General features: G+C 42.0%; 1 protein-coding gene across 1 annotated transcript in view; it reads left to right on the forward strand.

Moving 5' to 3' along the window:
• Positions 1-23,966, forward strand: part of glrbb (glycine receptor, beta b) — a 151,876-nt gene extending 127,910 nt beyond the window's left edge. Inside the window, exon 10 of the mRNA XM_072254697.1 lies at positions 23,670-23,966. Within this exon, the coding sequence (XP_072110798.1) occupies positions 23,670-23,966 (297 nt within the window). The remainder of the gene's footprint in view (positions 1-23,669) is intronic.
• Positions 23,967-24,625: the final 659 nt, after the last annotated feature.

Below are 24,625 nucleotides of genomic sequence, written 5' to 3' on the forward strand. Positions count from 1 at the left end.
TGCTGCACCTGCATTCTCACTATCAGTGCTGTGTGCAATTACACCCAGCTCCCTTTGATCACCAGCACTGTGTAATCTCTCAGTTTAACAAATAATCAGCCTTTGTTATTTGCAACAGAGTGGATGATGTCACCTGTCTACATGTTACATTCCACTTGCCATGTTCTCCATCCCTGACTCATTTTGTTCAAGACTTTGCATTTCTCCTTGTTCACACCAGCTTAGTTTAATATCGAAAACCGACTTGGAATTGTTTTGTTTCGTACCCTCAACTGAATCACTGATTTGGACCGATAATAGCTGGGGGTCTGCAAACCTGAGGAGGATCTTTTCATTCCCACTATTTGCTTTCTGTCGAGTAACCAGTATATTATTGTTAATTTCACAACTTGTGCAGAATCTCAATCCAAATACACAATACCGATTGGCTCCAATTATCTGTTCAACTAACCCCATCCTTAGAGAGTTCCAACAGCTTTATCAACGTTGTTTTTCTTCATAGACTTGTGTTGATTCTTCTCAGTTCTATTTGTTTTAAGGCATTCTGTTATTGCACCCTTCGTTATATGAGGACTCTGTCGGTCAGGGTCAATCATGGATGTTGCTTCCTAGCTGTCTAGATACGCAAGCCTGGGCAGTACGATATGGAGAGCAAGCTGTTGCCCATGTAGCAAGCTCCCCCTCTCCACACATCTGATGAACCCAAAGGAACAGCAGAGACCAATACAGTTTGGTACCAGCAGTGTCGCAGGAGTTGCCAGTCAGTGTTCATCCAGCATTTTGTGTGTGTTGCCTTCACTTCCAAAACTCTGGGATATAGATCATCAGTTCTTGGGATTCATCATCTTTCAAGCTCACTAACTTCCCTAGTGATTTATTTTATCTATTTACTTCAGTTTCTTATTCTCACAACCTCTGATACTCGAATATACAGGATTTGTGTGTTTTCTCTGAAAGCAAGTGCAAATTAAAGATGATCTAGACCTCTGAGGGATCTTAAAGAAAATCTTGTTAAGATTCCTCAGGGGTCTTATTTTAATAAGATCATCTTTAACTTGCTTTCAGAAATTTAACAAAGGAAATCTTGTTAAGATCTCATAGACAACAATAGTTTCACAGTGGATGCAATCTCATTGGGTCTCCATGTGGCATTGGGTTACCTGGGCAATAATAATATATACTGTATGTCAGACTACTGTTTATCGACAGCTGCAGCTCGATTGTCAACACAATTATACCCTCAGTTCTAATCAACAAGCTCCAAAACCTGTGCCTCTGTTCCTCCCTCTGCAGCTGGATCCTGGACTTCCTCATTGGGCGATCACAGTCAATGCAGATCAGAAATAACATCTTACCGATAACACAGTGCACCTCTTGGATCTTTGCTTAACCCACTGCATTATTCTCTCTACAACCCCAATCGTGTGACTAGGCACAGCTTAAACACCCTCTATAAATTTGTCAATGACACAGCTATTGTTGGCAGGAGTTCGGATGGTGACGAGGAAGCATACAGGAGCAAGGTAGATAAGCTGATTGAGTGGTGTCGTAACAACAGCCTTGCACTCAACGTCAGTAAGACCAAGGAGGTTATTGTGGACTTCAGGAAGGGGAAGTCAAGAGAGCACACAACAGTCTTCATCGAGTGTCAGCAATTGAATAGGTGAGAAGTTCTGGGCATCAGCATCGCAGAGGATCTATCCTGGACCCAACATATTGGTGCAGTCACAAAGAAGACAGGCCAGCAGCTATACTTCTTTCAGAGTTTGAGGAAATTAGGTATATCACCAAATACTCTAGCAAATTTCTATAGATGTACCATGGAGAGCATCCTGACTGGTTGCATCATTGCTTGATATGGAGGTTCCAATGCAAAAGATTGAGAAAAGCTGAAGAGAGTTGTAAACTCAGCCAGCTCCTTCATGGCCACTAGCCTCCCCACCATAGAGGACATCTTCAAAAGGTGCTGCCTCAGGAAGGTGGCATCCATCGTTAAGAAACCTCACTATCCAGGTCATTCCCTCTTCTCATTACTACCATCAGGGAGGAGGTACAAAAGCCTGAAGACTTGCACTCAACATTTTGTAAACTGCTTTTCCCCCTCCGCCATCAGATTTCTGAATTGTCCATGAACCCATAAATGCTACCTCAGTATTTTGGTCTTTCCGCACTATCTGCTTTATATTTCTACTTGTAACTTATAGTATTTTTCTATGTTTTGCACTGTTGCTGCTGCAAATCGACAAATTTCATGATTTGCTCCTGATTCTAACAGGAGTGGCATGACAGAATCAACGAATCAGGGTTGGAGAACTTCTAATGATGCACTGGTGTTTAAAAAGGTGAAGGAATGAAATAAGCAAACGCAAGCCAAAACAAGCATTCATTTAACGGGCAAAGATAAATCAGGCAAAATCAGAAGGACTTATTAAGGGAAAGTTCTGACTCACCAACACACATCAAAGTTGCTGGTGAACGCAGCAGGCCAGGCAGCATCTGTAGCAAGAGATGCAGTCGACGTTTCAGGCCGAGACCCTTCATCAGGACTAACTGAAGGAAGAGTGAGTGACGGATTTGAAAGTTGGAGGGGGAGGGGGAGATCCAAAATGATAGGAGAAGACAGGAGGGGGAGGGATGGAGCCAAGAGCTGGACAGGTGATTGGCAAAAGGGGATACGAGAGGATCATGGGACAGGAGGTCCGGGAAGAAAGACAAGGGGGGGGGACCCAGAGGATGGACAAGAGGTATATTCAGAGGGACAGAGGGAGAAAAAGGAAAGTGAGAGAAAGAATATGCGCATAAAAATGAGTAACAGATGGGATACGAGGGGGAGGTGGGGCCTTAGCGGAAGTTAGAGAAGTCAATGTTGCATGGTAGCCTCCAACCTGATGGCATGAACATCGACTTCTCTAACTTCCGCTAAGGCCCCACCTCCCCCTCATATCCCATCTGTTACTCATTTTTATGCGCATATTCTTTCTCTCACTCTCCTTTTTCTCCCTCTGTCCCTCTGAATATACCCCTTGCCCATCCTCTGAGTCCCCCCCCTTGTCTTTCTTCCCGGACCTCCTGTCCCATGATCCTCTCGTATCCCCTTTTGCCAATCGCCTGTCCAGCTCTTGGCTCCATCCCTCCCCCTCCTGTCTTCTCCTATCATTTTGGATCTCCCCCTCCCCCTCCAACTTTCAAATCCCTTACTCACTCTTCCTTCAGTTAGTCCTGACGAAGGGTCTCGGCCTGAAACGTCGACTGCACCTCTTCCTACAGATGCTGCCTGGCCTGCTGCGTTCACCAGCAACTTTGATGTGTGTTGCTTGAATTTCCAGCATCTGCAGAATTCCTGTTGTTCTGACTCACCAATTTAGTTGATTTTTTTGTGAGACTAGCGAGGAGGGCCAATGTGGGCAGTGCACTTGATGTGTTCTCTGTATGCATTTTACAATAATAACATATAGCAGTCTGGTCATAAAAATGTAAAAGCTTACAAGGTCTGAGTGGGAGTAGATAACCGGATCCAAAGTTGGCCTAATAGCAGGAAGCAAAGGGTAATGGTTGAAAGGTATTTTGCAAGTGAAATCTCAGGTAATTTTCACAGACTTTAATACAATATATATTACGTTCTTAGATTTAAAAGTGGATAGGATGATAAAGAAATTTGTAAATACTGTGGATTCCGGTTAATTGGGACAAATCGGGGCCAATACACTTTGACCCAATTAAATGGCTGCCCCAGTCAGCTGAGATTTCATGGAAATAGTCAAAAAGGTATGAAAAAGACAAGCTACCTTTGAGAGCAAAGGGCGTGACAAGGCACAGAAGGAGTCATGCTTATCCTCTGCAACCAAAGAAGACCCTAGTTTGTGACAACTACTCATACCACTGGACTTGGACTTCCAAGGTCAAGAGAGTGGAACTGTCCCAATACAATGGCTTTTCCACTTTAAAAGCTCTCCCACACAGGTTTCACTGTCAGTATCAGGTACAACGAACAACTAACACACTGCAGAGTTCTTTTGATTGACTGTAAATGAACAAAATCAGTACAGAGTCACCTAGTGCAGATAATGTACAGCCTTCATACAATGCTTTTGATGATTGCATCCTCCAAATCTTCATTTTCATTGTAACATTCAAGATGATTGTCAATACCTTCAAATTACTCGTAGTTCCTAACTTACTGAATTAGTGAAATTGTTTCATATCACTCCCAGCCGTTTATGGCATCTCCAAGCCTGAATGCTTGAAACCACAGTAAGCAAAACAGATCTGAATTGTCTTACTGCATATTTCTCGCCAACTATCAGTGACAAAAATCACTGCTGTTTGAACACAAACACACGTAACTGATGCTATTTAAATCTCTTTGCTCTAACTATGGGGTGGGCTCTAATGGCCGCACAAGTTCACGCGACTGATGCTAGTTAGAAAGTGGACGGAGTCTTCTGTCCCATTTAAGCTGCATAGTGTACCAAATAAATGAAGAGAGTCCCAGCTATTTTCTTAATTAATTTTTGTTTTATATCAGTTGTCCCAAATAAGCATTTGCCCAATTAACCGATAGACCAATTAACCTGAATCCGCTGTATTATTAAAGTTGTTGGAGAGTTGTACAGCGCAAAACCAAACCCTTCAGCGCTAGGTGTTGTCGACTATAAAATGCACATCCATGTTATATGGCCCATATCCATCTATACCTTAGCAATTCAGCTGCTAATCAAGATACTTCTTAAATATCAGTATATCTGCCCCTACCACTATGCATTCTTTAGACAATTCCAAATTTCAGCCGTTCTCTGGATGAAAAGAATTCTTTCTCAGATCCCCTTGAAACTTCTTATCCAGTTTCGTTAACTTAGATAAGGTTTTGGAGCTATAGGGAAAAGATTCCTGCTATCTACGTATTGCTGCCCATCATAATTTTACCTCCATCAGGTCATTTCACTCTACTCCAAGGAAAACAAGCCTATTCCATCTGTTCTTATAACTGAAGTGCTCCATCACAGTGAACTTCCTGGGGAGTTACCTGTGTTTTGTCTCTGATGCAGTCCTGTCCTTCCCAGAGAGTGGTGACCAAAGCTGCACACAGTATTCCAGTTGTGGTTTTTCACCACTTTTTATATCGTTCAATAGTTCCATTTAATGTCAGAGAATGCATATAATATACAACCTGAAATTCTTACTCTCTGCAGACATTCTCAAAGCAGAAGAAAAAAAACCCAAAGAATGAATGACAGAAAAATGATGTAAAAGCCCCAAAGTCCCCTCCCATGCACAAACGGCAGCAAGCAGCATCAGTCCTCCCCCTCCCCCCCCCATTCTAGCATAAAACATCAGCATTCTCACCGCCCACCAAGACAGCAAAAGCAAAGCACTTAAAGAGAGCCCATGGTCTTACAGTCGATCGAAAACTAACTGTTCACTCCAGCCTTGCAACATCCCACAGACTCACTCTCTCACAAACAAGGGAGAGACAGATATCTCTCTTTCCACAGCAACAGGGAAGACAACAGTTATTATTTCAATGATACAGTTAGTCTGAAGCATTTTTTATTTTGAGTACTCCAACTCAAGAATTGACAAATCAATTACGGAGTGCAGAGCCATCCGACAGCCACTCACATGGTCTTCAATGATTCAGCTCCTGCTACGCTTCAGTACACAGTACCAGTAAGAATTTGTGCCCACAGGGCTGTGCAGGCCCCAAAGTCACCCAACTTCAGGCTGAAACTGGACATGCCGAAACGCGGCCGATTGGCAAGCTCCTAGAATGGGAACACACTGTCGTGCAGATCTGCAGTTTTTGAGTATCACTGTAGATCAAAGATCCTGACAGGACCCTGTAGAGGAAAATAGTGTCATTAGAATAGGAAGAATTTAACTGATGAGCTGGGAGGAGTCGCTCACTGGCACCATCTTTAGGTCTGCCCACCTCTTATAGTTGTACTATGACTTCCCAGTTCTTACATTTTATACATCCACCGATAAAGTCAATTCTTCATGTGTCTTCAACCTGCTAATTAAATTTGCCAATGACACAACATTGATTGGCCTTATCTCAAACAATAACGAGGGAAGAAGTTATATCTCTGACACAGTGACGTCGCTGGTTGTGGATTACAGGAGGATTGGAGATGGGCTAACGCCTATTGACATCAATGGATCTGGGGTTGAGATGGTAAACAGCTTCAAATTCTTCAGCATACACATCACCGAGGACCTCACCTGGTCCGTGCACACCAGTTCTGTGGTGAAAAAGGCACAACAGCGCCTCTTTCACCTCAGACGCTTGAGGAAGTTTGGTATGGGCCCCCAAATCCTAAGAACTTTTTACAGGGGCACAATTGAGAGCATCCTGACTGGCTGCATCACTGCCTGGTATGGGAACTGTACCTCCCTTGCAGAGAGTGGTGCAGACAGCCAACCGCATCTGTAGTTGTGAACGTCCCATGATACAGGACATTTAGAAGGACAGGTGTGTAAAAAGGGCACATAGGATCACTGGGGACCCAAGCTATCCCAACCACAATCTATTCCAGCTGCTACCATCCGGGAAGTGGTACCGCAACATGAAAGTCAGGACCAACAGGCTGCAGGACAGCTTCGTCCACCAGGCCATCAGACTTGAGTGCACTCTATTACATTGACTGTACTCTATATTTCAATGACTGTTCTATTTATTATAAATTACTATGATTGCACATTGCATATTTAGATGGAGACATAACGTAAAGATTTTTACTCCTCATGTATGTGAAGGATGTAAGAAGTAAATGGCTTTTTAGAACAGCTTGTTGTTGAGCCCACTAGGGGATTGGCTGTACTGGATTGGGTATTGTGTAATGAACCAGAGGTGATTAGAGAGATTGAGGTGAAGGAACCCTTAGGAGACAGTGATCATAACATGATTGAGTTCACTGTGAAATTGGAAAAAGGGAAGCCGAAATCTGATGTGTCGGTATTTCAGTGGAGTAAAGGAAATTACAGTGGCATGAGAGAGGAACTGGCCAAAGTTGACTGGAAAGGGACACTGGCGGGAAAGACAGCAGAGTAGCAGTGGCTGGAGTTTATGCGAGAAATGAGGAAGGTGCAAGACAGGTATATTCCAAAAAAGAAGAAATTTTCGAGTGGAAAAAGGATGCCACCGTGGTTGACAAAAGAAGTCAAAGCCAAAGTTAAAGCAAAGGAGAGGGCATACAAGGAAGCAAAAGTTAGTGGGAAGACAGAGGACTGGGAAGTTTTTAAAACCTTACAAAAGGAAACCAAGAATGTCATTAGGAGGGAAAAGATTAACTATGAAAGGAAGCTAGCAAATAATATCAAAGAGGATACTAAAAGCTTTTTCAAGTATATAAAGAGTAAAAGACAGGTGAGAGTAGATATAGGACCGATAGAAAATGATGCTGGAGAAATTGTAATGGGAGATAAGGAGGTGGCAGAGGAACTGAATGAGTATTTTGCATCAGTCTTCACTGAGGAAGACATCAGCAGTATACCGGACACTCAAGGGTGGCAGGGAAGAGAAGTGTCCGCAGTCACAATTACGACAGAGAAAGTGCTCAGGAAGCTGAATAGTCTAAAGGTAGATAAATCTCCTGGACCAGATGGAATGCACCCTCGTGTTCTGAAAGAAGTAGCTGTGGAGATTGCGGAGGCATTAGCGATGATCTTTCAAAAGTCGATAGATTCTGGCATGGTTCCGGAAGACTGGAAGATTGCAAATGTCACTCCGCTATTTATGAAGGGGGCAAGGAAGCAGAAAGGAAATTATAGACCTGTTAGCTTCACATCGGTGGTTGGGAAGTAGTTGGAGTCGATTGTCAAGGCTGAGGTTACAGAGTACCTGGAGGCATATGACAAGATAGGCAGAACTCAGCATGGATTCCTTAAAGGAAAATCCTGCCTGACAAACCTATTACAATTTTTTGAGGAAATTACCAGTAGGCTAGACGAGGGAGATGCAGTGGATGTTGTATATTTGGATTTTCAGAAGGCCTTTGACAAGGTGCCACACATGAGGCTACTTAACAAGATAAGAGCCCATGGAATTACGGGAAAGTTACATACGTGGATAGTGCGTTGGCTGATTGGCAGGAAACAGAGAGTGGGAATAAAGGGATCCTATTCTGGTTGGCTGCCAGTTACCAGTGGTGTTCCACAGGGGTCCGTGTTGGGGCCGCTTCTTTTTACATTGTACATCAACGATTTGGATTATAGAATAGATGGCTTTGTGGCTAAGTTTGCTGATGCTACGAAGATAGGTGGAGGGGCCAGTAGTGCTGAGGAAACGGAGAGTCTGCCGGGAGACTTGGATAGATTGGAAGAATGGGCAGAGAAGTTGCAAATGAGATACAATGTTGGAAAGTGTATGGTTATGCACTTTGGCAGAAAAAATAAACAGGCGGACGGTTATTTAAATGGGGAAAGAATTCAAAGTTCTCATACAGGATACCCTTAAACTTAACCTCCAGGTTGAGTCAGTAGTGAAGAAGGCGAATGCAATGTTGGCATTCATTTCTAGAGGAATAGAGTATAGAAGCAGGGATGTGATGTTGAGGCTCTATAAGGCGCTGGTGAGACCTCACTTGGAGTACTGTGGGCAGTTTTGGTCTCCTTATTTAAGAAAGGATGTGCTGACGTTGGAGAGGGTACGGAGAAGATTCACTAGAATGATTCCGGGAATGAGAGGGTTAACATATGAGGAACGTTTGTTCGCTCTTGGACTGTATTCCTTGGAGTTTAGAAGAATGAGGGGAGACCTCAAAGAAACATTTCGAATGTTGAAAGGCATGGACAGAGTGGATGTGGCAAAGTTGTTTACCATGATGGAGGAGTCTAGTACGAGAGGGCATGACTTAAGGATTGAAGGGCGCCCATTCAGAACAGAAATTCGAAGAAATTTTTTTAGTCAGAGGGTGGTGATTCTATGGAATGTGTTGCCACGGGCAGCAGTGGAGGCCAAGTCATTGGGTATATTTAAGGCAGAGATTGATAGGTATCTGAGTAGCCAGGGCATCAAAGGTTATGGTTAAGTGACGGGGGAGTGGGACTAAATGGGAGAATCGATCAGCTCCCATGAAATGGCGGAGCAGACTCGGTGGGCCAAATGGCTGACTTCTGCTCCTTTGTCTTATGGTCTTATGGTAAATAAAGTCAAGTCAATTTTTATCTACCTTATGTGTCTGTGCTGCCACCTTCACCTTCCTTGGACTTGTACGCCAAAGTCCCTCTGTGAAGTAGTCCCTAGGGCTATACCACTCTCTTAGCTTTATTAGTCCTCCTAAAATGCATGACTCATCCTTATCAGGATTAATTTCTGTCATCTGCTGCTCAGCTCATCTCCCAATTTCGTCAATGTTATCCAATAACTAAAGGCTATCCTAGTACCACCCACCTCTGCCTGAATTCTCCAATGACAATGTTGCTGTTCTCAGTGAATAGAGATTACAGGTATTCATCAATATTCTCTAGCTTTCCTCTTGCTCGTGAAGTAAAATGATTTGAGATGTTTTTTAATCTTGACCAGCAGTGAAATTTCTCCATTGTTTTAAGTTCTATCTATCTTCTGTGAGCTTCATTTTTTTCTTTATCTTGTGATTTTGATGTGAGCTTTAAACTGCAAGAAGGTAATCATTGAACAGAAAAATGCTAAATAAAATTTAATCCAGATGTGTTCTGGGAAGGTCCACCAATCCTTCAAAGGAAACAAACAGATGAATACAATGGTTAAAAAAATATTGGGATGCCTTCCTTTATTAGCTGAGGCATAGAGAACAAGATAAAGGTCATTGGAATGGAACTATACATAACACTAGTTAGATCTCTGCTTGAATACCGTGTATGGTTTAGGTCACTGCATTACCAAGAAAGATATGATTGCATTGCAAAGAACTCTGAGGATAACTGCGAGAATGTTGGCAGGGTTGGAAAATTGTAACTCTGCAGAGCGACCGGACAAACTGAGTTATTTACTTTGGAAAAGAGGAGGCTGAGGGGGAACTGAATTGGAAATGCGCCAAATTAATGAGAGGCCCAGACAGAGTAAACTGAGAGGACCTTTTCCCTTAGCTGGGGGGGTCAAAAAACGAGGGACAAAGAATTCAAGCTATTGCTAGCTTTATGTTTTACCCAGAATATTCTGGATGCTATTCACTGCCAGTGAGAAAAAGCCATAATAATAGTGAGCACTAGGAGTGCTGTGAACTACTGGGCTGGCTATGGACCAGGAGCTGGAAGGTGAGGTTAGTGGGAGTGTTTCCTTTTCAACAGTTTAGCTCCTGTGGACAAAATGGCTTCTTCTGTGTTTTATCTATTTTGTAATTCTACCTCACTTCTATGTGATAAATCTTATTAGTATACCCAGCCTCAATTTCTGCTAAAGTTTGAAATTGACTGTGGTTGAATCCACTAGATTTGAAATTGTCTAAGAAAATCAATCTATGGAAAACCATGAGCCTCCCTGCAAAGATCTTGTTGCTTTTGCCATATGATACAATAATACAGAAAGAGTTGCTTTTCTTGATTGCTCAGATGATCCTTGAGCTAACAGATGATTTTATTATTGTCAGTGTCATTGCTGGTATGCTAACTGTCAGACTATCTCATTAAAAAGCTAACAACTCAGTGTTATCCTCGACATTAGTAAACAAAGGAGGAGATTGATAAGTGTGATTGCATTGTTTGTCCATACTGTGAAGTCTGTTCCATTGGCTGTGAGTAAACCATTTACTGCTATTTGAACAGTGATTAAGCATTTAGTAGTTTCACCAGGCTAATATAAGTAAATGACATTATTGCTAAATTACCTCAATGATAAAATGTCTCACAAATTTGAGAATGCACTAAATACCCATGTAATCCAAACTAAAAGTTTAATGTTTGTTTGGAACTTTACCAGAATATACTTTTAAAAATTTTATTAATAAGCAGTCCATTAAGAAGCACAGGTGCCCTGTGATTTATACGCAATTTTATAAATTGCGTTACTGATGGTTTCAATTTCTTTCTTCACGATATGGAAGTTGTTAGCTAAACAGTTGTCTGACAACACACATCAAAGTTGCTGGTGAACACAGCAGGCCAGGCAGCATCTCTAGGAAGAGGTACAGTCGACATTTCAGGCTGAGACCCTTCGTCAAAGTAAGAGACAAGTGTTGGATTTCCATGGGGAAAAGTGGAAAATTGAGGCAAGAAAATAAACATAAACTTAAGTTTCAGTCTCCACATCACTCAGCAGTTAAAATTTGCTTCTATGCTCTTTTCAATGGACCAAACAACATGCAAACTTTCTTCTTATTATACTTGGAAATAAAGCATGGCTTGGGCATTGAGCACAGGGGAGATTTATGTGGAGAGAATCACTTCTGTCTAAAAAGGTGTTCTCAATTTGCCAAGCCCATGGATTTGAGAGGCTTCAAAAAGAGTGTATGATTTCTTCCACTCCTTTATGTGCTGTGCCCTGGCTACCCTCTGAGGGCCTCCTATTGCACTGAACCTGTATCACATTTACATCATTTGGAGCTCTGGGGTTTAGTAAGTTCCCTTCACTCATCCTTTAACGGTATCAACCCAATTTAATGCAATTAAACCTCTTTACTCCTGCACTCAGTAAATCCCTTTCATCCTTTCATACCCTACCTTTTTGATGAAGCTTTGGTTCACACCCACTAAAAACCTCCCTAGAGCAGCATTGATTTTTCTGTCAGTGATTGTTAGTGAAATCTCTTTTGACATTTTCTCTGTTAAAGTCACTAACTAAGTGTTGAAGTGATCACAAAATGTTTTGGCTTAAGCTTGTTTGTCAGTGATTTTGTGGTGAAAAACACATGATATTGAAAAGGCACATTCCAAAGAATCAGAATGAAATGAATTGAGTTCACCAGGAAAGATGAAAAGCAAAACACTCCTCAACAGGTGATGGTGAATAAAAAAAGTAAACACAAACTATCAGGACATTCAGCCATGATTGAATGACAGAGCAGAACCAAAGGACCAAATGCCCTAATTCTTCTCCTGTATCTGAGGGTTGATAGTGTTAAAATAATTACGAACTAAATAAATGGGCCTGTTTTCCCACTGTTGTGTCTCAGATGTATAGATCAAATGAGAGCAACAAATACGGTGGATTCCAGTTAATTGGGACACATCAGGACCAGAACATTTTGGCTCAGTTAAGCGGCTACCTCCAATTAGCCGAAGTTTCGTGGAAACAGTTTAAAAAGGCATAAAAAGACAACTTATCATTTGCATGAACATTGATTTCTCTATCTTCCATTAATGCCCCTCCTCCCCTTCTTACCCCATCCCTTATTTATTTTTATTTCCCACCTCTTTTTGTCCTTCTCTCTTTGTCCCTCTCACAATCACTCCTTGCCTACTCTCCATCTTCCTCTGGGTTCCCCCCCCCACCTTTCTTTCTCCCTAGGCCTCCTGTCCCATGATCTTCCCCCTTCTCCAACTCTGTATCCCTTTTGCCAATCAACCTACCAGCTCTTAGCTTCTTCCCTCCCCCTCCTGTCTTCTCCTATCATTTTGGATCTCCCCCCCCCCACCTCACTTTCAACTCTCTTACTATCCCTTCTTTCAGTTAGTCCTGACGAAGGGTCTTGGCCTGAAACGTCGACTGCACTTCTTCCTATAGATGCTGCCTGGCCTGCTGTGTTCCATCAGCATTTTGTGTGTGTTGCTTGAACCTATCATTTAACTGAGTAACATGTGTTTAATTGAAATACAGAACAAATTAGAACACTATCAATACTACTACACTACTGTAACACTATTAGTTCCTAATCGTTATTGACAGAGGAATCACTGCTGAGTTCTTTTGATTGACTGTAAGTGGACAAAATCAGCACAGACACTTAATGTAGGTAATAGACTGCCTTTATGTAATGCTATCAATAATTGCATCCTCCAAATCTTCATTATCATGTTAACATTCAAGATGATTGTCGATACCATCAACTTCTTCATAGCTTCTAACTTGAAGTAGTGAAATCGTTTCATTTTCACTCCCAGCCATTTCTGCTATCACCAAGCTTGAATGCTTGAAACGGCAATGATCAAAACAGCTCTGAATTATTTTACTGCTTATCTCTCACCAACTATCAATGACAAAATCACTGCTTTTTGAACACAGACACACACAATTGATGCAATTCAACAACTGTTCGCTCTAAGCACAGTAGAGTGTCTAATGGCCACACAAGTGCACACGTCTAGTACTGGTTAGAAGCTGTCGGCAATAGTTTCCTGCCTCAATTAAGTGGTATTGTGTTGCAAATAAATGAAGGGAATCGCGGCTATTTTCATGACTAGATTTTGTTCTGTAAGAGTTGTCCCAAATAAAGAGCTGCCACAATTAACCAATTGCCCAATTAACTGGAATCCACTGTATAGGGTAATTAACTAAACAGCAGCATCTGCCTGTGTCTGAATCAACAATTGCCTCTTCAGTAATTTAAAGATGACAGGTCAGGGACTCCTTCACTGTTCTGTGAGGTTTTCCTCTGTTAGATGTGCTCAACAATTTTGAAGACTTGAACTGCTCTGTGAGTACGTTATTGGATTCAAGGAGATTCAGCATCCTCTGAAGTTGTGAATGACAATCCTAAGAGATGCATTACTTACATGATACAGGAGTAAGGACCTCCAAGGGGACCACAACCTTGTTGTAGGATTTGGAGGCTTGCATGCCTCAATGACCCAGAGAGCTATGTTGGCTGGAGTCAGGTCTTTGTGCTTTGGCTCTTGGTAGGGCTAAACAGGTCAAAGAGTAGAGGCCAAAATAAGAGTGGTTCACCGGTCCTTCAGGTTCGGGAGTTCAGCTCAGGGCTAATAACCCTGACTGGTAAAACAAAATTGTTACGGAAACGGCAATGAAAAATCCTTCTGTATCTGTGTGTGATGGTATGGACTGAGAGAGATGGAGGACCTTCACTGCTGCCCAAAGCGCCAGCGGCATAAAGGGCCGTAAGTAGGTACAGCAGTAAGGAGTATCTCAATGCATCTGGAAAGGGAAGGAGGAAATCCAGTTGTGCTCTGAATTGGAACAAATCATAGTAATAACAATAGAGTGGAGGACATGCTGACGGGGCTATCAGGAGTTGGAAACTAAGTTAGAAGGACAATATAATATTTCTGCTCATGAAGAGCAGTTACCTTTTCCTGCAACTGGATAGATGCAGTGAGACATTGACTCTGCCTGGAATGAGAATTCACTAAATGACCCGGAGACCTTGAAGAGAATTGTGTATCACCTCCAGAACAGAAGTCTTCTTCTCCTGGTTCTGCACAGCTTCCCACAAGGCACAAAAGTTGGATTTACAGTGCCACTGTGACTGTGTGTACCTAGTACTGACTACTGCACCTTTGTGTCATCTACCTACAGCATGCCAATTACAGCAGTGTAAATGTAACAGGCCTTCACATGAAAGCTTCCCGAGTCTTAGCATCCTAAAGTGTAGAAACATGCCCTTTGGTCCACCAGTCTGTGCTGACCATCCAGTACCCAAATAGAACTAATCCCATTTTATGTTTGATGTTACGGTGTTCGCTGAGATTGGCAATTAGCTTTCAGAGGTTTCATCACCAGTCAAGGTGACATCGTCAGTGCGCAGTTGTTGGTGTTCCTCTCTGGGAGTGCTCGTGTTTATGTAGGTCCTCATTCACTTGCTTCAATCCTGATTGGCTACCCCTTCAGTTGACCTTTGAACTCTATTGGCTCACATTTCTTTGGTTCTTAGTGGTTCATAGATGGCATCTATTTCGATATGTTTGTTTAACAGAGTTATCAGAAGAGAACCCCATTTATTACGCGCAAGTTTGTTCTGCCTTTCTCAGCCTTTCAATCATGGCTGATTTTCTTTCCCACTCCATTCTCCCACCTTCTCTCCATAGAGCTTAAACTGTTTACCAGTCAAGAACCTATCAACCTCTAGCTTTAATGCACTCAATGAATTTGCCTTCCCCACCTTCTGTGACAGCAAAGTGCACAGATTCCCCACCCTCTGGCTGAAGGAATTCCTGGACATCTGTTTTAAAAGGGCATCCCTTTATTCAGAGACTTCTGTTCAGACCTTTTAATATGCAGTAGGTTTCAAGAAATTGAAGAGGTTAGACATGCTTATCAGATAGATTCCCAGCAATCTTCTTCTTGGTTCAGTGTTGTCCTCAGTGGCCTTTTTCCCATGAGGAGGAGGAGATTTGCCTTAAGCCTTAAGATATTAAGCACAAGAGGGGCCTCAATCTATTCTTGTTGTCCTCCATCTAATTGTTATTAACCTTTGCCAAGAATTATGAGATGAGACTATGTGTTGATGTCAATGATGGCTCCCTGTAAAAGAGGGAGTGAGAGAGAGAATAGCTTTAACTGTAGGGTTGTGTTGGATTGTGTGCATGTATTAATTAGTAGCTGTACAAACGATTAATATCTGATGGTAACAAACCATCTGCTGGAACAACTCAGTGGTACAGTCAAGCTCACTTTAGTGCATCTTGTGTTAATCCTGTATTACCTCATTATCTAGGATCTGCCCTTTTACTAGACCAGATGTATGCCATTTCTTGCCAACTGTGGCAGCACTGGTTACCCTGGCAAAGGGCTGAAGCCCTGATCTGACTGCTACTTTGTAGGCTTCTGGGAGCTGACTGAACTTCACACGGTAGCTAATGGGATGGTTAAATTGTAAGGAAGCATTTGGTGTCAGGTATGCAATGTCAGGAAATGGTATCTCAGTCTTTTCAGAAAGATCAAAGTAGGCATAGGTGTACCATACAACTTTTCTTAATTCTCCAAATACTAACTAAACCTATTTGCATAAGGAGCTACCAATTAAAATATAAGCTATATTGTATTTACAGCAATGAATTGTTGTTACTGACTAAATTACTAGAGACTGAAGCTGAAAAATACAGAAAATTTTTGTTCTTCATGAGAATCAGGCACCTTTTTTTGAGTTTCTCCCAATAGAGTCTTCCTGAACTTAAAGTACATCAAATTCTTATATTCTTAAGAACAAAGATAATAGCAGGTGGATTCAGTACAATTTCAGTTGCTACAGTGACATTGTTTTGACAAATAAATCCACTGACGACATGTTTACTATAGGACCATTCTAAATGACCACTCTGAATGTTCAAACACCTTTGCCAGTTCAAAGTTATTTATGTAGATGGTCTGTAAGCTTCTGAGGACAGAGAACACAGGCACCCAAAATTAGCATTGTGAGGGCTGATTGTCTGGCTATATAAGTATTCCAGTTTTTGATAGATAGGGAAAATATGCCTATGACTATTTTGTTGTGCTAAGCCTGCTCTGGATGCTTACTTCATGTCAGTCACAATGGTGCAAAATAACTTAACAGATGGTGTTTTACACTGCATTGTAGGCTCATAAACATGACCTATTGCCTGACATTTGGCTGATGCATAGAAGAATGTGTCACGATCATGTCAGTTTACAAACCATATCTCTTTGACAGCCGCCTACTGTAGGCCGTAGCCTTTGCTCTGTAGACGATACTGTTTGCTTGCATAGTTCTTTTATTTTCAAAACCGATTACTGCTTGTAGTTTTACATCCGAACAGGTTTTTTGTCGAAGACTGGTTCTAGTTTGTATTACTGTCTGTTATCCACATAATTCCCTAGCTCCTGAATAACTCTGACATGCACAATGTGATATTAATAAAGGAAAGGAACAGGGGGAATGATACATTAGAAAGACTTGATTTGTTGGGATTACTGTGATCTGCCTGCAGAAAAATCAGGATCAGGAAGGAACCATTGCAAGATATAATATATTTCAAAAATGTGAAAGGAAAGTGGATGGCTGAATTTATTAGAGAGAGCAGTGAAAAACATTGTAATCAATATGACAGGAAAATAATTAAAGTTTAATTGAGAATGTATCACATAAACAGAGGTTATCCACAAACCATCTAATAGTGGAAGGGGGAGGGGGTAGAATGAGAAACAACAAAGACTTCAATGAAATTGCAACTGTAACATTATAATGATTTCTCTGTCCCAAGATTAATTGACCAATATAGGGAAATAAGGCTATGAAGTGGAGTTTTCATTGACACAAAGGATTCTGCAGATGCTGGAAATTTTGAGCACTAGACACAAAATGCTGGAGGAACTCAGCAAATGAGGCAGCATTTATGGCGGGCAGAAGACAGCTGTCATACTTGCAGAACAGTCACCCATAAATGGGTTACCATTATAATACAGCATCTGTGATATTCCTTTATGGTCGGCATACGTAGTGTAAATGATCGATACAACAGCTTGGATGTGTTTAGTGTCTTGTATCATTGCATTCCAACACATATTGTAGGAACACTCAAATAGATTGTCATTACAATCTCCACCCTCTCCACCCTGAAAGTATTGATTTAATATACAGTACTTTCCAATGCCTTACCATGGAATGGCAGTCAGAACTTTACTCTCAGTTAAGTTTATTATTAAAAACAGCAAGTTCCCTAACAAGCTGGCAGTGTAGCCTAAACATCACTGGATTTTAAGTAATTTATAATTGTAAAATATGAAAACAATGACATGAGATTTTTGTGTTCCATTAAGTTAATGTGAACTTTCAAATAAGTTTAACTTTTTTTAAAATGACATTAAGTTAAAGTAATTAACAATGAATCTTTTTGTCATATGTTGTTAATAATCTAATTACCAGTTTTGTATTCTGAATAATGTAGATCAGAATCTAAACGCAAGAGATCCTGCAGATGCCGGAAATCCAGAGCAACACACACAAAATACTGGAGGAACTCAGCAGGTCAGGCGGCATCCGTGGAAATAAATAAAGTCAGTGTAGGCTGAGACCCTTCTTCAGGTCTGGAAACGAAGGGAGAAGAAGCAAGAATAAGAAGATGCAGGTAGGGGGAGGAGGACAATCTAGAAGGTGATAGGTGAAGCAACACACATCAAAGTTGCTGGTGAACACAGCAGGCCAGGCAGCATCTCTAGGAAGAGGTACAGTCGACGTTTCAGGCCGAGACCCTTCGTCACGACTCACTGAAGGAAGAGTTAGTAATAGATTTGAAAGTGGGAGGGGGAGGGGGAGATCCAAAATGATAGGAGAAGACAGGAGGGGGAGGGATGGAGCCAAGAGCTGGACAGGTGATTGGCAAAGGGGATATGAGAGGATCATGGGACAGGAGGCCTAGGGAGAAAGACGGGGGGCAGGGTGGGGACCCAGAGGATGGGCAAGGGGTATAGTCAGAGGGACAGAGGGAGAAAAAGAATGTGTGTATGAAAATAAATAACGGATGGGGTACGAGGGGGAGGTGGGGCATTAGCGGAAGTTAGAGAAGTCAATGTTCATGCCATCAGGTTGGAGGCTACCCAGACGGAATATAAGGTGTTGTTTCTCCAACCTGAGTGTGGCTTCATCTTTACAGTAGAGGAGGCCATGGATAGACATTTCAGAATGGGAATGGGACGTGGAATTAAAATGTGTGGCCACTGGGAGATCCTGCTTTCTCTGGCGGACAGAGCGTAGGTGTTCAGCAATACGGTCTCCCAGTCTGCGTCGGGTCTCGCCAATATATAGAAGACCACATCGGGAGCACCAGACGCAGTATATCACCCCAGCCGACTCACAGGTGAAGTATCGCCTCACCTGGAAGGACTGTCTGGGGCCCTGAATGGTGGTGAGGGAGGAAGTGTAAGGGCTTGTGTAGCACTTGTTCCGCTTACAAGGATAAGTGCCAGGAGGGAGATCGGTGGGAAGGAATGGGGGGAACGAATGGACAAGGGAGTCGCGTAGGGAGCGATCCCTGTGGAAAGTGGGGGGGGGGGGGGGAGGGAAAGATATGCTTAGTGGTGAGATCTCGTTGGAGGTGGCGGAAGTTACGGAGAATAATATGTTGGACCCGGAGGCTGGTGGGGTGGTAGGTGAGGACCAGGGGAACCCTATTCCTAGTGGGGTGGCGGGAGGATGGAGTGAGAGCAGATGTGCGTGAAATGGGGGAGATGCGTTTGAGAGCAGAGTTGATGGTGGAGGAAGGGAAGCCCCTTTCTTCAAAACAGTAGGACATCTCCCTCGTCCTAGAATGAAAAGCCTCATCCTGAGAGCAGATGCGGCGGAGACGGAGGAATTGCGAGAAGGGGATGGCATTTTTGCAAGAGACAGGGTGAGAAGAGGAATAGTCCAGATAGCTGTGAGAGTCAGTGGGCTTATAGTAGACATCAGTGGATAAGCTGTCTCCAGAGATAGAGACAGAAAGATCTAGAAAGGGGAGGGAGGTGTCGGAAATGGACCAGGTAAACTTAAGGGCAGGGTGAAAGTTGGAGGCAAAGTTAATAAAGTCAACGAGCTCAGCATGCGTGTAGGAAGCAGCGCCAATGCAGTCGTCAATGTAGCAAAGGAGAAGTGGGGGACAGATACCAGCATAGGTTCGGAACATAGATTGTTACACAAAGCCAACATAAAGCAGGCATAGCTAGGATCCATACGAGTGCCCATAGCTACACCTTTAGTTTGGAGGAAGTGGGAGGAGCCAAAGGAGAAATTATTAAGAGTAAGGACTAATTCCGCTAGACAGAGCAGAATGGTAGTAGAGGGGAACTGATTAGGTCTGGAATCCAAAAAGAAGCGGAAAGCTTTGAGACCTTTCTGATGGGGGATGGAAGTATATAGGGACTGGTTTCTCCCCCTCCCCCTTTTCCTTCTCCCTGGGCCTCCTGTCCTATATCCTCTTTGCCAATCACCTGTCCAGCTCTTGGCTCCATCCCTCCCCCTCCTGTCTTCTCCTATCATTTTGGATCTCCCCCTCCCCTCCCACTTTCAGATCTCTTACTAACTCTTCCTTCAGTTAGTCCTACGAAGGATCTTGGCCTGAAACGTTGACTGTACCTCTTCCTAGAGATGCTGCCTGGCCTGCTGCGTTCACCAGCAACTTTGATGTGTGTTGCTTGAATTTCCAGCATCTGCAGAATTTCTCTTGTTTATGATGATAGGTGAACCCAGGTTGGTGGGGGAGGGAGGATGAAGCAAAAGGCTGGGAGGTGATAAGTGGTAAAGGCAAAGGGCCAAAGCAGAAGGAATCTCTTAGGAGAGGAGAGTGGATGGACCATGGCCAAAAGGGAAAGAGGAGGGGCACCAGTGGGAGGTGAGGAGAAGAAGCCCGAATGGGGAAATGAAGAGGCAAGAACCCCAGAGTAGGGAATGAAGAAGGAAAGGAGGGTAAAATAATTATCGGAAGTTTGAGAAATTAATGTTCATGCCATCAGGTTGGAGGCCACTCTGGCCTATTATCTTTTCGCCTCATCTGCCTATCACCTCCCCCGGTGCCCTTCCTCCTTCCCTTTCTCCCATGATCCACTCTCTTCTCCTATCAGATTCCTTCTTCTGTAGACCTTTAGCTTTTCCACCAAACAACTTGCAGCTACTTAATACAACACCACCTACACCTTCTAACTTGTCCTCCTCCCCTGCCCCCACATTCTTATGCTGGCTTCTTCCTCCTTCCTTTCCACTCCTGATGAAGGGTCTCCGCATAAAACATTGACTGTTTATTCATTTCCATAGATGCCTCTTGACCTGCTGAGATCCACCTGCATTTTGTGTGTGTTTCTCCAGATAAAAATTGCAGGTCTTCATTCAAATGTTTCAAATATGTTTCAAATTTCAAAGCAAATGTACTATCGAAATACATATATGCCACCATTAATTTTCTCGTGGGCATTCACAGTAAGTACAAAGAAACACACTGGAATCAGTGAAAGACCATGCATAACAAACAACCAATGTGCAAAAGACAACAAACTGTGCAAATACAAAAAGGAAAAAAAGAGTAAATAATAATGTTAATAATAAATAGCCAGTAAATATTGAGAACTTGAGATGAAAAGTCCTTAAGTGTGAGTGCTTAAGTTGTGGGAGCAGTTCTGTGATGGGGTGAGTGAAGTTATTCCCTCTGGTTCAAGAGCCTGATGGTTGAGGGGTAATAACTGCTCCTGAAGCTGGTGGTATGGGTCATGGGCTCCTGTACCTCCTTCCTGATGGCTGCACTGAGAAGATAGCATGGCTTGAATAGTGGGGGTACAGTACTTGATGATGGATGCTGGCTTCCTCCAACAGCACTCCGTGTAGATCTACTGTATGGTGGGGAGGGTTTTTACCCATGATGGACTGGGCTGTATCCATACTTTTTGTAGGCTTTTCCATTCAAGGCCATTGGCATTTTCATACCAAGCCATGATGCAGCCAGTCAATATTCTATACACCGCTCACATATAGAGGTTTGTGAAGTTTTAGATATCATGGTGAATCCTCATAAACTTCTAAAAAAGTAGAAGTGTTGCCTTGCTTTCTTTGAAAAGACACTTATGTGCTGGACCCAGGACAGATCTTTGACATGGTGGAGGATTACAAATACCTGGGGATATGAATTGACAATAAACTGGACTGGCCAAAGAACACTGAGGCTGTCTACAAGAAGGGTCAGAGCGGTCTCTATTTCCTGAGGAGACTGAGGTCCTTTAACATCTGCTGGACGATGCTGAGGATGTTCTACGAGTCTGTGGTGGCCAGTGCTATCATGTTTGCTGTTGTGTGCTGGGGCAGCAGGCTGAGGGTAGCAGACACCAACAGAATCAACAAACTCATTGGTAAGGCCAGTGATGTTGTGGGGATGGAACTGGACTCCCTGACGGTGGTGTCTGAAAAGAGGATGCTGTCCAAGTTGCATGCCATCTTGGACAATGTCTCCCATCCACTACATAATGTATTGGTTGGGCACAGGAGTACATTCAGGCAGAGACTCATTCCACCAAGATGCAACACAGAGCGTCATAGGAAGTCATTCCTGCCTGTGGCCATCAAACTTTACAACTCCTCCCTTGGAGGGTCAGACACCTTGGTGGCCAATAGGCTGGTCCTGGACTTATTCATAATTTACTGGCATAATTTACATATTACTATTTAACTATTTATGCTTCTATTACTATTTATTATTTACAGTGCAACTGTAACGAAAACCAATTTCCCCCAGGATCAATAAAGTATGACTACTACTACTACTACTACTACTAGAAGTACTAACTCTGAGTAATTTAAAGTTGCTGAGTTCTCCTCCTCTGAATCTCCGATGAGGACTGGCTCGTAGATCTCCGGTTTTCTCCTCTTATAGTCAATAATCAGTTCCTTAGTCTTGTTGACATTTGGTGAGATGTTGTTGTTGTGGCACCACTGGGGCAGATTTTCAATCTCCCTCCTATATGCTGAATAATCACCACCTTTGATTTGGCCAGTAAGTGGTGTCGTCAGCAAACTTAAATAAGGCATCGGAGCTGTGCTTTGCCTCACAGTCATTACTATAAAGCGAGTAGAGCAGGGGGCTAAGCACACAGCCTTGTGGTGCACCTATGCTGATGGAGTTTGTGGAGGAGATGTTGTTGCCAATCTGAACTGACTGGGCTTTGCAAGTGAGGAATTCGAGGATCCAGTTGCATAAGGAGGTACTGAGGCCAAGGTCTTGGAGATTATTGATTAGTTTTTGAGAGGATGATAGTATTGAATGTTTGTGTTTGCAATTACCTTTGCTCTGATACGATGTAATAACCATTCATTAATACATCATTTATTACATCGCTATTACACATAACCACCACGTAACCATTCGTCATGAAAATCAAATGTCGTATCATTAGGTGGTTTAAGAGTGTTTTTGCAGAGACATTCAGATTTGTTCATTTATAGGGTACAGAAGAAGTTTACTAGGATGCTGCTATAGGCAGAGTTTGGATAAACTTGTTTTCTCTGGAACATCAGAGACTGAGGGGAGACCTGATAGAATTATGAGCAGCACAAATAGATGGTCAAGATCTTTTCCCAGGGTATAAATGTAAAATATATCAGGAAATCCATTTATGATGACACAAGGAAAGTTCAAAGGATATGTGTGGGGCAAGTTCTACAACACTGAAAGTAACAGGTGTTGGAATGGATCGCTGGAGACAGAGGTAGAATTAGATACAATATTGGTGTTTAAGACACTGTCAGGCACATGAATATGCAGGGAATAGAAGAATATGGATCATATACAAGCAGAAGAGATTTAGTTTAATTCAACATCATATGGGCTGAAGGGCTTATTTCTGTACATATTTATGATGCAGGGATAAATTCTGTTGTGGATTACTGTGTTTTTTTCAAATACTCTGCTCAATGCATGCTTCACCTCTAGACATAATTCACCACATATAAAACCCAAAATTAGTGGTCACTTTATAAGAAAATTAATGTTTATACAACTGTTTTTCAGGGAACTGCCCAAATATTTTTGATGTAATTTTGGAAATTATTTTATACACTAGGTTCAAAGACAGTACCTTATCCTTTAAGCACAATGTTTTGGAAAGCTTGTAAGTAGAAGTCTGTACTGAAATCAGTTCAATTATGTTGTTTCTCAATTGCCTGACTGAGAATCGTAGCTGTATTTTACTACCTTGTGGCGCCACACATTGGTATGCTAGTGTATTGCACCACTATCACAATTCACTTTCATTTAATTTACCATGGCCATTTAAACAAAGGAATTACTGTATATAAATTGTATAGTTAAATGTCAATAGTTAGGATCATGGCTATGGTGATATTGGTTATATTGATGCCAAATCTCAACAATTATATTCTGTGTTTTGTTAGGTTGCTGAAACAAGATGCAAAAAGGTTTGCACTTCCAAATCTGACCTGAGATCCAATGACTTCAGTATTGTTGGCAGCTTGCCTCGGGACTTTGAATTGTCCAACTATGATTGCTATGGAAAACCAATTGAAGTTAACAATGGTCTTGGGAAGCTTCAGTTAAAAAATAATAAGAAGCCTCCACCTCCAAAGCCTGTCATCCCAACTGAAGCGAAACGGATCGACCTCTATGCAAGAGCCGTGTTTCCATTCTGCTTCCTCTTTTTTAATGTCATATACTGGTCTGCATATCTATGAACGTTCCATTGTTATGTTTCATTGTATGAGAAATATCAAAGAATGGTATCTTTCAAGCATATTTTTTCATTCTAAATGCTTTGTGATTAAAAGTTGATTTGAAACCAAATGTATTCATGACAAATTTGAATGAAAGCATGAAATTGCAATGCAGATATTCTAACCAAACTATGCTGTATGTTGCTGTACAGCACCCAGGCTGCTCTGGAGTTCATGAAAACTGAGCTACATTGTAATCATTCTCCTATTCTCAGAATAACATGTTGATGGTGTTGTGATAGATCATTGAAAATGTGTTGAAAGTTTGATGTTACTTTTAACTGAGCACGCTTAATGTTACTAATGTAGGAATTTATGAAAAATTTTACGTTTCATATCATAAGTGAAGTTTGTTTTGAAATCATGTTGCCAGAACCTGCCCTTCAGTTTTGGATCGAAAGTGAGCGTTTGTTCATACCACTGCCATTTGTAAATGAGAAAAATATAGTATATATTTCTCCATTTGTCAAAGTTTGATAGGTAAATTGCCAAGTCTATTAAGATGCTGTAATATTAACTATAAAATGTATATCAGTAATGGCTTTTGTTTCAACAGTGAGTAATATAAATATATGTATATCACATATACAACTTCAGCAATATCTGAAATCAAATAAAGC

This window comes from Mobula birostris, chromosome 4 (genome assembly GCF_030028105.1).
Source record: "Mobula birostris isolate sMobBir1 chromosome 4, sMobBir1.hap1, whole genome shotgun sequence".
Lineage (NCBI taxonomy): Eukaryota > Metazoa > Chordata > Chondrichthyes > Myliobatiformes > Myliobatidae > Mobula > Mobula birostris.